Source organism: Typopeltis vanoorti, chromosome 19, assembly GCF_054136105.1.
Source record: "Typopeltis vanoorti isolate ZY-2024b chromosome 19, IOZ_Tvanoo_1.0, whole genome shotgun sequence".
NCBI classification, from domain to species: domain Eukaryota; kingdom Metazoa; phylum Arthropoda; class Arachnida; order Uropygi; family Thelyphonidae; genus Typopeltis; species Typopeltis vanoorti.
This window is the reverse complement of record NC_143567.1, coordinates 67674376-67688044: the sequence shown is the minus strand read 5'-3', so window position 1 is coordinate 67688044 and position 13669 is coordinate 67674376. Positions and strand designations below refer to the sequence as shown.

At 34.1% G+C, this 13669-nt stretch overlaps 1 protein-coding gene across 1 annotated transcript in view; it reads left to right on the top strand.

Annotated features, from left to right (window-relative positions):
• The window catches only part of Sec63 (translocation protein Sec63), a 229121-nt gene that overhangs the window by 102577 nt on the left and 112875 nt on the right, over positions 1-13669 (top strand). The window contains exons 9-10 of the mRNA XM_090408926.1: positions 1712-1806; positions 11768-11903. Of these exons, the coding sequence (XP_090265052.1) occupies positions 1712-1806; positions 11768-11903 (231 nt within the window). The remainder of the gene's footprint in view (positions 1-1711; positions 1807-11767; positions 11904-13669) is intronic.

The following is a 13669-nucleotide window of genomic DNA, read 5'->3' as shown; positions in this document are numbered from 1 at the left end:
TTCCAAAAAAAAGGGGGAACAAAAATAAAATATTGCACAGGGTCCATGGAAAGCTAGTTACGGCACTGCTTCCACATATATCCTTTCCTTACAGAATTCTTCATATGGCTAACCACAACCTATGTGATTACTTCATGATCACTCTCACCGACTGGAGGGAAATGCAAAACCCTCGCCTGCAATTACATCCTCTGATGAAATTATCAGATCTAAAACTCAGTCATCGTGCTCTCTCCTTTGCATACTGCCTGAGATAGTTGTCTCTCAAGAACTTGAAAAATTCATTTTTCTTAATCTCAGATGCTATCTCTTCATTCCATTCTGTATCGCCATAATCAAAATCGTCTATAATAATCACCCTTCCCTTGTTCACTAACCCAAGTTGCTTATACATTTCTTCATCGCGACCCTCCACATTCCCTGGCCTATAGCACCATCCAACTAAATATCTCTTCTTGTCAACCTTCACACCACACTGCATCAAAAACTATTGCCACTATTTCCCTCTTTCATGTCTACCTTATGTAGACATGATTCCCCTGCTATCATCAGCAGCACTTGTCCTTTCTATCCTTGCGAAAAACACTGCCCTTCTATTTCTATTCCCATTAGGATATCATCTTCATTTAACCATGTTCTACTTTTTCCAACAGTTTTGTGGCAAATGCATTCAATCAGTGAAATAATTTCATCTCCCTTATTTCTTAAACACCTGACATTTGTAAATAAACACAGCAGTTCACTTTTATGTCTATAACCAGTCCTACCAAAGTCACTTGCTGGTTGTGATTTTCTTACCATACCTGCTCTTGCAAAATCATCTTTATTACCACTTACCACTAACCACGCAGTCTCAACTACTCTACTCACATCTCTATTCCATTTCTATGCTGATCATCCTCATAAATACATACATTCACTACTACTTCAACATCCACTCTACCTATGCCACATCTCCCTGTCCACCTGTGCTTCCCCCCCTCCATTTCCTGTTTCCTTTTGCATATTTAAAAGAAATAATTAATAAATATTTTGAAAGCCAATGAATGAGTTAGTTTTTTTTATTGTTTATCATATTTGATTAATACCTTTTCCCTTAGTATCATGTTTTCACAGAATATGTTAACTGTGCAAAGTGAGGGAATCCTGTATTTGCTCTTATCAGCAAAAGGTTCCAGGTTTTTTTTTGAAATTTTTAGTTATCAGAGAGATGCCTGTCTCTGCAACCACATACACTGTTGCAGTTACTTCCTGCCACTGACATAGTTATTTCCATCAGGAATTTTGTGATGCTCATCTGAGTTTCTCTTATGCATGTAAAGATGTTTCCCATTAAAAAGTCTCTAGTTAAAAGGATACTTATAGTTTGAACAGTTAACAGTTGTTAGATGTTTTATTCCATATATACTTCAAACCTTTTCAAACTGTGTCTTCGGTGATGATGGAATAAACTGTTCATTCTAATTTTTGATTGCATTAACATACTGGTGAACTGGTGTTTTCCATTACTGTGCAAATATATCAAGTTATTGTGTGATTCCTAGGTTTTATTAAAATTACAACTAAATTAGTGATTATAACTGATGACTCTGAACATAGCCATGCTACTATAGATAATCTATCTATTCACAGAAAGTTTTCCAAGCAGATTAGAGTAGTTATCAGTTAAGTTTTTTTGAAAACTTGTTTTTAATGTTTTGTTTGCTTTCAGGTACAATAATGATACTTGCTGCTTCATTAGAATTTGAAAAAAGTCATAATAGTGAAATAATAGAAAGGCCCAGTGATAACTTCGAAGTTCCTCAGGTATGTGGAGTGTAATATCTGTGGTTTCTTTATTGTTTTATTTATTTATTTTTAACAAATAAAGCTCTTTTCTATGCCAAATTAAAGTGTGTGTGTGTGTGTGTGTGTGCGTGTGCGTGCGCGTGCGCGCGTGTGCGTGTGTATGTGTGTGAGTGAGTGAGATGGATAACCAAAGTAATCTTATTACTGTTTCTGTTTTTCCAGTGCAAGATTCTAACAGAATAACTGAAATAATTCTTTCTGGAATTGAGTCTTTATCCACCACACCTGAAACTTTAGACTGAAAATTTGGCATATCTGAAGTGGTCAAACATTCTAGCTTTGCTCTCAGTCTGCTGCAGCAGCAAAAAAAAAATTCAAATCCTAATATTAAAGGAATCAAATGCACAGAACTTGCCTCCTCTCAAACAGCATTCACATTTTATGGTACCTCAAGTTTATTCAGAATAACTTCTGCTTTTCTATGCTTTGCCTCTATCACATCTAAATTGTACTATTGTAACATTACCCCAAGGGTAAGGCTTCCTCCTTCATCAATTCTTTCCTCCAGTTCTTCTGTAGATTACCAAGTTACATCACCTCTGATAATACCAAGAATGTCCCATTTTGTGCTTCCTCTGATCTTTTCCTCAGAAAGTCATCAGAAGAATCCTAATAGCTTGGATACTATTAAGTCCTTATCCAAATGATATTCTCCAAATTTGCCCTTCATAATTAAATCCTTACCCTATGTTTGCCTGTGCATTATTGAAGTTGTCTGTATAAGCTGTCGTACTTGTGTGGCATCTCTGCCCATCACATTCATAATCTTATGAACAATCTCCAAAAAAAACTTGGTTCTCCTCTTGTGTTTTTGTTCAAAGATTACTTCTCACCTATAACTCATAATGCTATATAAATTCCAAATTCAGCTTTCTAGAACAGAGTTTCATATTTCTTATTCTAGAAGGCTGAATTTGAGATTTATCTCTCTAAAAATACTTGATGCTATCTAGAAGCAGACAGCCTTCTTAACAGATTATCCTCCCTCCCTCAAAGAAATGTTCCAGTCACTTCATCATAGCCATTCTCTTTCTGCCTTAAAAATTTTCTGTAGTTACTTTCATGGTACTGTTTCACTAAATTGTCAACTACTATTTCTCCACTCTTCTCTAAGCATCTATAGATACTAGCTGCAGGTCATCATCCATAACAGTTTGACTTCAGATTAATTAGTCTCCTTCTTCTCTTTCATTTCATCCACTTCTATTCAAGAAACAGAACAGGTTCCTTCTGCTTAACCACAACCACTATATATATATATATATATATATATATATCAAGACAGATCAACCCATTATAATCAATCTTTGTAGAGTTGTGGAGATTAAAGTCAAAAAGGAAGAGAGCTTCACTGTTAGGAAATGTGGAATGCATGAAATAGAGATTGAAGGATAATAAGTCAGAGGTCAGAATGGTTTTACTGGGAGAATTATTATTATTATGCAGACACTTCCATGGAGGTCGAAGACTCATCGCAAGAGACCCAATCTATCCACACAATCTATCATACCTCTCCTTGAGCCCATTAATAGAAAAAGCACTCACAACTGACTCTGGCAACCCATTCCACTCATTTACCACTCTCCAAGCAAAAAGTCCTCGCACCTCTTCTGACCACACCTTTATTCAACTTCCAGGACAATCCCTTGTTCTGGTACCTCTAGCCAAATGCTGAAACATTTTCCCTCCATCTATCCTATAAAATCCTTTAAGCAACTTAAATGTTTCTATCATATCCCCCCCCCTTTTTTTTTTTTTCTCCTATCAACCAACTTCTGCAGTCCACACACCTTCAATCTGTCCTCATAGGGCACATTCCACAGGTCACTCTCCACTGCTCCCACATCTCCAAGAAACCCAGGGAACCAGACTTGGGTACAGTAACCCAGATGTGGGCATATCAAGGCCTTATAAAGAGGGATTACAACTTCCTTATCTCTGCTTGTTAATGTGTTCTTCAATAGCCAAGTAATTTTATGTGCTGCCTTAGCAATATGTCGTCTAAACTTTAACTCTCTGTCTACCACCACCCCTAAATCTCTAGCTTTATCTATTTCCTGAAGTACACCGCCACAAATTCTACATCATTTCTTTTGCACAATCTACATATAGACTCATTGGCTATCAATGCCCTCCTCCTCGTCTCTATCATGGCATGGTAGGAGACTTGCAATCTTCACCTTCTTGCTCTTCAGTTTTGCCTCTTCTAACAACTCCTTTACAACCTCCCTCATAGAATACTTCTAGCCTCTCAAATCATTGGTACCAACCAAGACAATAATTTCCTTCGACTTAACTTTTTGCATCTGGGTGGCATGGCTAATATCGTGAATTTTTGCTCCAGGGAAACACAATTTTGTCATACTTTCGTTAAGTACTCCATTGATTATCGAGTCTCCATATATAATTTTCTCCTTTACTCGTTTTTCTTGTTTGTTCAGTCGGTTTTTATTATTCTTTTGGATCACCTGCTTCTTTCTTTTTTTCAGCCCTGCCTAACTTTTTCTGCTTCTGCAGTTTTTCGGTTTCATGCTTTATGTTATGAAGGATAACATTTAATTGCACTATTTCTTTATTGATGTCCATTTCATTATTGTTTATTTCCACGGCTGCACGTTCGATATTGAGGTCTCATCAGTGGAGCCAGACCCAGATGTAAAATACCCAGGTTGAAGTGATGCAGAAGTAATTTTTTCCCATACAAGTTGCCAAAAGGTATCACATTTTAAAAGGTACCAAGAATTAATGATAAACTCTTGTAATTTCTATATATTCGACTTTGAAATAATGTTGGATTCAATATCCACTTAATTTGTATAATTTCTGCATCACCGAAGTGAAGCCTCTTTTCTCTTTATTTCACTAATTCTTGGTACCTTTTAAAATGTGACACTCGTATGGGAAAGAATGACTTCTGCACCACTTCAACCTGGGTATTTTACATCTGGGTCTATCTCCCACTGACGAGATGAGACCTAACTCCACCTTTGTCACGAGTTGCCCCTGTTCTGAAAGGTTGCTTACGCTTGGATCTGCCGAAACTTTTATAGTTTCTATATATTTGGCTTTGAAATAATGTTAGATTCAATATCCACTTAATTTGTATAATTTCCACAAATTATAATTGTAAAAATGATTGATGCATGTAACCCTACACCCTCGACCATGGGATGCTTTATCTGTCATAAAATTTTATTATGGGTTGACCCACGGCAGGGTAGCCATAGATGAAATTTGTTTCATCTATGGCAGCAATAAAACACGTGCTCTTGTTTTTGGTTTATCTTTTTCTGATTTGTCAAAAAATGTTCATTACTGTTGTGAACAGCGATCAGTTCATTTGGCCTCTGTGTCTAGTGAGTCACTGAGTGAAGTTGAATTGAATTGTTAATTTATAGTGAAGCAAATTTAAACAGAAAAATACATTTTTAAAAGGTAAGTGCATGTAATTTATTATTATTTTACTTATTAGTTTTATGATTTTTTTTTTTATTTCAAACTGAAATAATTAAATTTTGGATTTTGGGATTAATTAATTAGTTGATTTTTAGTAAAATATGTCGGTCAATTTTTTATATATAAAATTATGCTAAAAACTATTAATTCTGAATACTTTTTTTCCCCAAGAATTAAAGATCATTAAAATCGCTGTGAAATTCAAATAATGTATTTATAGTTTACGTCGACAAATAATTACATCAAAAAAACTAAAAGATGTTTATTGATTTAATTACATCAATAATTATAAAAATTTATTGATGTATTTGTCTCCAAGCTTTGCTTGTCCCCTGGAAAATTTTCTGTGGATGCCTGTGCATACGGTCAAATTGATGTGATTTTTGTAGCGCAGGTTGCGTAACCCACACAACAGCACACTCAACCGAAATGGACATGCGACGCCACTGGTAGCCAGCAATGGAAATTTATCAGTTCGAAAGTAACTCTTATAGAGTTACTTTCATCTTGAAGATTAATATTTTGAAACTTATTTCTTAGTTCAGCGCTGCTTTGCAAATCAATTATTTCCATTTGAAATTCTTTGGGAATCCTTTCAACGTCTTAAATATTAAAGGATGATGTGAAAATATCAAAATTAGTTTCATTTCGCATAAGTTTTTGAACCACGAACTGAAATTCTTCTTGTAGTCTCTGTATTTCCTCTGTATATTTTTTCATTTCAGGTGGATTTTCTTTTCTCAAAATTGGAAAATAAGCCATATTATTAGATTCCAGTTGCAGATCCCAAATTTTTTGTTTATTTTGAAAGGCTTTTATTTTATCAAACATTTCATTAATAAGTTTGTTTTGTCCTTTAAGATTTACATTTAATTCGTTCAAATGTTGAATAACGTCAACGCAAAATGCAAGGTCACACATCCTGTCCTTGTCATTAAATTCTGGAAACAGGTTGTCTTTCATCTCAAAGAATAACTGAATTTTGCTCTTCAAATTGTACACACGCTTAAGCATTAAGCGTGTGTACAATTGTACACACGCTTAAGTGACTTAACCATCGAACCTTGGTGTTAAAAAGGATATCGCCATATTCGCTTTCCATATCTCTCAAAAATTCCTTAAATTTGCAAAGATTCGGTCCTCGAGATCTAATAAAATTTACAATTTTAATGATCGGTGGAACAATATTGGAAATTTTCAAAACTTTTGCACTCAAATTTTCTTGGTGCAAAATGCAGTGAGAAATATTATTTCGTGTCCTGTTAATCTTTTTATATCTGGATAATAATCCCAACAGATTAACATTCATCCTAGACATGGCTCGAGCTCCATCTGTTGTTATACCAACAGTCTTTTCTGTTGGGATATTTAATTGATTAAGAACAGTTTTCAGTTTCCTGTATATATATCTTTTCTGGTAGTAGTTCCTTTCAATTGAACTAAAGATTCAAATTCTTTGATGCTAAAACTAGAATCTGTTCCTCTCAACAAGACAGCAAATTGTGTCATATCCCTAATATCACACCTTTCATCCAAAACCAATGAAATCCATTCTAACTTAGAAATATGTCCATTCAAAATTTTCTCAATACTTTGTGAAAGATTGTCAAACCTTCTTGCGATTGTAAATCGTGACAAGCTGATTTTCAAAATTATATAAGGGAAAGCGACTCTTCTACCTCTAGTAAGCAGTCTTTTACTATTTCTCCATCAGAGAATAATTTCATTCTTTTTGCTAAAATTTGACTAACAATGTAGCTTGCAAGAAGTGCAGTATCTGCAGTTAATGAAGCAGCTCTAAATACATTTTGCCATTGTTAAAGATTTTTTTGCAGTTTGATTCACTTTATCTTTGTGTAACTGTCCTTGCAAATTGTCAAATTTTGAAGAATGTTTAGTTTTATAATGCCTCTTGATATATTCCTTGAGAACATATCAAGCAAACAGCATTGTCTTTTATGCAAGTAAAAAAAATAGTTGCATGTCCATCTTTTGTTAAACTGACAATTTTCGTCCTCACCTTGTGTTTTCTAGATTTTGAACTCATTGATTAAACACGGGGTTCTGTTTGTAAAAAAAAATAAATAAATAAATAAAAATAAAAATAATTTGTAAAGGTGCAATTTTTTAAAAGAAAACATTATATTACAATTATAAATTTATAATTTGCTTAGGTTTTGAAAGAACTTGTATCAATAAATTTATTCAAGAATAATACAAATACTTTCACATATCATTTCATATATAAAGTACGACTGCTCGATGTAGAGGCGAACGGCACAATTTTGGGAACTATCATCACATGGCAGATATTTTTCACGTGACCTCTTAATGTGTGCTTCATATTTATAACACAGTGCCTTTTGCTAAAATTTTTACACTTCAGCTAAATGAAGTGCAATGTTTCAGCAGGCCACACGTTAGTAGTTGGAAGGTTTTCTGTCTAAAATATCTAATTTTTAAATATCAATAAATATATAACTGTTTCTATAGCATGCACATAAATTAAGTGCATGCTATAGATACAGTTATATATTTATTGATATTTAAAAATAATTTGATATCTGAAACAATTTGCATTTTGTTTTTCAGGGGTTATTACTTATGTTTTTGATATCATGATCAGGCAAATGAGACTAGCGTTTCTTTTAGAAATGTAACTCATTTGACTAATATAAAAGATACTAGTCTCATTTTTTCATATCCATAAATTGCATCATAATACTTCAAAAGCTTGGGCTATTGTACAGTGCTATTGTTGTAAAGTTTTTATATTGCAATCAGTACTATCTTAATAGTATTGTAGGACCCTGGGTAAAGCAATGCACTGGGGGCCCCCTACCCACCCACCTACTGGAATAAAAATGTAGATGGTCAATAAAATTAAGCCTATAGATTTGTTGGTACTTTAACAAAATCAATGTTTAAAACATAAAAAACATGCTGTAAAGCAAGGATTAATCAACACAAAGTTTTGCAAAATTTCTTTGCAGAGAATTGATTTATAATTGGCTTAAAGTCAATGGTGCTGTGAAGCTGATTGTTTGTAAGTTTCAATCTTGAAAATGAACGTTCTCCTTCTCTTTCTTAGCTCAGTATTCCAGCGAGAGGTCAAGTAATTTATACACTCTGCCAAGAGATCTCTCATGAACAATACGACAGCATGGGGCCCCTGGGCAACTGCCCAGTGTGCCCATGTCTTAAAACGGCCCTGATTGCATTGGCAGTTTTTTTTTTCCTGTCTCCTAGTATATTTTATTATTAAGACTCCTCTTAATTCTCCCTCTTTCATAGTCATTGAGAAAGTAGATTTTTTTCAAGGAGGTTGAAGGTTGAAGTTAAAACATTGCTCGAATTTCATCCTTACTTTCCATATCATAATGCACAGGTATTGAAATATACTGCTGTACGTTTCAAATTTACTGCTGTAAAACATACATAACATTTTCTTTCTTATTGTATATATTCCATCGATTGATTCATGCAGCTTTGATGGGGCATAAACAATTACTGAAAAATAATCTACCTTTGCACACTGTGATGGTCAGTTTTATTATTATGAATAAAAATTAAATAAATAAAGGAATAACCTCTATTCATTTTCTTAGTTTTTTTTTCCCTTTTTGGCTCACATCCTGCAGCTTTGTTACTTTGTTCATCTTCAAAACTTCCTGTATATCTATATCAAATTTTTTGACATAGATTATATTTCTATATATATATTACTATATAGATTATATCTTTGAATTAGATCCCGATTCTCTAAGATTTTTCAGTTTCATCTCTCAGCTGCCTTTGTTAAAATGAAGAGAAGGGGAACCCTTGGCACGTGTTCCAAACATGGGACGCCAATGACTTTGGTCTTGCCAACTTAGGGCTTACCTTAAAAAATAATTAAATAAATACATATCCAACATCTTCACTGAGTTGTATATTTTAACTTAATAGAATACAATTTTATTAAGTAGAGCAGTACCAAATAAAAATGCAATAAAGAAACAAACGCTATCATCTATTTTAGTAATAATAATCTCATCTCATTTTCCTTTTACCCTCTTTTACCTTGCAGTGTCGAGGGTTTATTAATCATCAGCCCTCAACCGTTCACAGGATAAGGTGGTCAGCCCTACACCCCGACGTATCATATGTCCTATAGTGTTGAGTTCTCAAGGCTGGTTTGCCTGCTTTGGGATGAAAAACTCCAGGATAAACTAGGGAAAAAATCCTACTGTCCATGCCTAAGACCGGCTAACTTGACTATTGTTGAGGAAGATCCTTCAGCTCCTCATGTCACCAACGGGAATCGAATCTAGGACACTCCTTCCCCAGGCATATGGTTGTGAAGCACACAGCCACTAGGCTAACCGCATGGACAGTAATAATAAGTAATAAGAAAATGAAACAAACGTCCTATTTCCAAGCCATCTATCTCCGTGATATACTGACATACGAGTTTTGTCCTGTTCAGTTGTTGCATCATTCGCCAGTCATGATGTAACTTCTTTACCATCATTTTATATATTTTTTCGTGTTTTGTAAAGAATTTATTGGTTTTCTAAAGTGTGTGTATATATGTGGATTTAATGAAATTGTAAGTCATTAAAATATAGGTTAGAAGTATTTGTCAATTTAATGTCACAACCACCAGCAAAGAAATGGAGACATTTAAATGAAGAGGATATTAGAGAATTTAAAGAATACTGGACTGAAAAATTTGGTATGCTTAAGAAAGATTATAAAGCATAATGCACTTTATGCTCTGAATCAGTTGTTTGTAGGACTTCTGTAAAAAGACAATTTGAACTGTTCATAAGAACTTAAGCAATAAAAGTGAGTGAGAATGAAGAGAATTAGTTCCTCGTGAACTGAGCAAGACAAAAAAAAAAAAAAAATACTACAAAAATACAACCTTAAAGTCACCTTTAAACTTCCTGCAAAATTAAAGAACTTACTAAATGAATCCAAGGATCCACTCCCTTCACTGGCCCACCCTGGGGCATACAGTATTCATTGCACTTGTAATTTGCCCTATATTGGGGAAACAGGACACACAATTCCTATCAGAAAAAAAAACGATACATTAAATATAATAACTATGGTCAAGCTGGTTTGTCTGATCATGCCATAAACACTTCACATAGATTATATTATAGATTATATTATAGATTAGACTTCACATAGAATTGACTGTGAAAAGCACCTGTTGTTTACATCGCACCAAAACATGGTATGAACGTAAATTTAAGGAGGCTTTTGAGATTCTTATCACTCACCTTAATCTTAACAATGATGGTCTGAAAATCCCAAACATATGGAAGGCACATATTCTACCCACTAAACCTTTCTCCCCAAGAGTTGATTATAAATAGAACCATAGGTAATCCAGGATCCTAAATGTAATATAACAATTTTCATGTTAAATTAGGACATTACTGTATTTTCACTGTAACAAAACTATCTATATGAAAGAATGTTTCTCTGATATTGTCTTAAATAGAATATAGCTTTGATGTAGTTAATTTATTTTATTTCATTTATTTATTGTAATTTTATTTTAATTTCACTAGAGGTGAGGCCAGTAGAATAACCATTGATCAAATCATTGTCTCTTCAGCATAGTATGTGAAATGTAATTTAGTTTGTCTCTCTCTCTCTGTGTGTGTGTGTGTGTGTGTGTGTGTGTGTGTGTGTGTGTGTGTGTGTGTGTGTGTGTGTGTGTGTGTGTGTGTGTGTAAAAAGTTATGTTAAAAGTATGTATATATATATAGTGTGTGTGTGTGTGTGTGTGTGTGTGTGTGTGTGTATACTCCAGATGATGATCTTAATATGAAGGTTGAAACATCGAGAAATTAAAATAATTATTTGTAACACGGTTGTAGAGTCCATAATTTGTATAAAATGAATGCTGATCACCGTGTAACACTAAAGGAAAGGAAATACTGCATCTTATTTTACCTTTACATGTTGGACTCATTGGCCTGTCACAGTTTCATGGAAACTGTATTAATGCTACAATAGGGCACATAATTCTGTCTGCATAGTCTGTTATGACTAAATTGCATGTATTCTCTTCTTTATCTTGTAGATGGAAAAACCAGTTTCATTGAGAGAAAAATTCTGCCACTAGCTTTCTTACTTGTAAAAGTTATTTGAATCCAGGTGCTTTCAAAATGGTATTGTCTTTATTGCCTGAGATACAGATGCTAGCTTGTTGTATAATACTGAAATTACCTTTTTGATAGTTTTAATGGTTTTTGCTATCATTTCATGCTTAAAAGTATGAAAAGAACATTGTGAAATACAAGCATGCTTTTTTTGTTTGTTTTTTAATGTTTTTTTTAATCATGCTTTTTTATTTGTATTTAAAACATTGAGGGGAAAAGGTTCTGGTTAAATTTGCTTTTATGTTGTGTTTTAATTAATGAATAGTATACATTCTTTTCATTTTTTACTACTACTGCAGCTCATTAAGGAACTACCAAATTTAGGGGAGAAGAACAAAGAACGCCCTTTGTGTTATGGATACAGTATTAAAGCAAGAGCCTTATTACATGCACATTTAAGCAGAATGAAGTTGCCTCCAAATACATTAGAAGAAGGTATAAATAATCTGCTTTATGATTAACTGACAAAACATTTTTAAAATAATAGCTTTAAATAAATGGTTCAAATTTGACTTAGAATTTTGATCATTGCCACTGGAGAACACATACCTGCATTGCTGTCAGATGATTTTGTGGTCTGAAATAAAAATATGAATCAAGAATTTTCACTCATTATTGATTGTACTGGTAGCACTGCACATTTCATGCTATTGAAAAAAAAAAAAAAAAAGCTCAGTTCTCTCTTCATTGTTAGATTAGAATAACGCTGAACATTTACTATGGAAAACATGCACAAATGAAGTGCTGAAGCCGTAGAATGCCTGAGCTGTGCCTCGCCAGTGCACTTCTAACCTCTGAATTTTGTTTGGCATTAGTTTTTTTTGGAATATCCTTGTTGTCAGGTGTGTAGTGGTTGACCCGTGTCTCACCACATCACAAATTTAGTCAAGAAACACATTCTCTCATTTGAAACACTGATATTCCACTTGCTTAAATTTGCTTTTAAGCAAGTGTAATATCAGTGGAATTTGCTGAACTCTGTGCTTTCTAATTGAGTATCAACATCTTTACAACTTGTCTGATGCAAACTGTATCCATGAATGAATTTCTTTATTCTATTAACACTGTGCACTTTCTCATACTGAAATGCATTATCCAAAATAACTTTTCAACTTGGTTAACGTTCATGTGATGATTCACTACTGTTTGCAGCATTGAAGAGAATGTTCACTATATCCTTGCTGGCCTTTACTTTTATGCTGTTTTGGGAAATAACTAGTTTTGGGCTTTCTTTAAGCCAAAGATTTGAGTATTATTATTGCTTCACCTTTAGTGGATACCATATTATACACCCTCTGTCCAAAAAGAAACCGAACTTTTGATAGAAAATAAAACACAGGCCGATTATAATTATTCAAATCAATTATTACAATCAATATACTCTCCCTCAGCTTTGATACAGTGTTTGGCATGTTCAATTAATTCGTTAAATGAGTTTTTTATGTGGTTTTTGGGATAGGATACTGTTGAGGGTTGTAGTTACTGCCGCTTGAATGTTTTCAGTTGTGTCTTATCGCTTTCCTTTCATCGGCAAATGAAGTTGGGGGAAGAGAAAGAAGTCACAGGGTGCTAAATCAGGCAAATATGGCGAGTAATCCAACACACAAACTTGGTTTTTTGCTCAAAAACTGCCTCAATGTTCAAACGATGAGATGGTGCATTATCGTGTAAAAGTGACCAGCTGCCTGCATCATGATATTCATGCCGTACGTGATGAATTCTTGCTATAAGTCACTTCAAAACTTCGAGATAAAACTCTCCATTGACCGTTTAACCAGGCAGAATAAATTCTTTGTGAATAATGCCCTTGGAATCGTAGGAATAAATCAGCATTGTCTTTACTTTTGACTTCTCCAAATGACTTTTTTTCAGATGCCCTTCTTCTGGTGGTCTCTACTCAGCACTCTGGTACTTTGTTTCGGGCTCATACTCAAAAAGGCACATTTCGTCACCAGTAATGATCGTTTCAAGGCAGTTTGAGTCCTTACAAGTGGTTTTAATGAGGTCCTTACAGTGTTCAATTCAATACATTTTTTGGTCGTCGGTCAACTTGTGGGGAACAAATTGCGAATTCAATTTACGAAGGCCCACCTCTCAGTCAAAATGTTCTGCTCAGTTGATTTTGGATAAATAAAACCCAAAATCATCCGTGAGGAGATTTCGGGTTTTCTTTGAAGAAGTCGCACACTTTTTGGATGTTA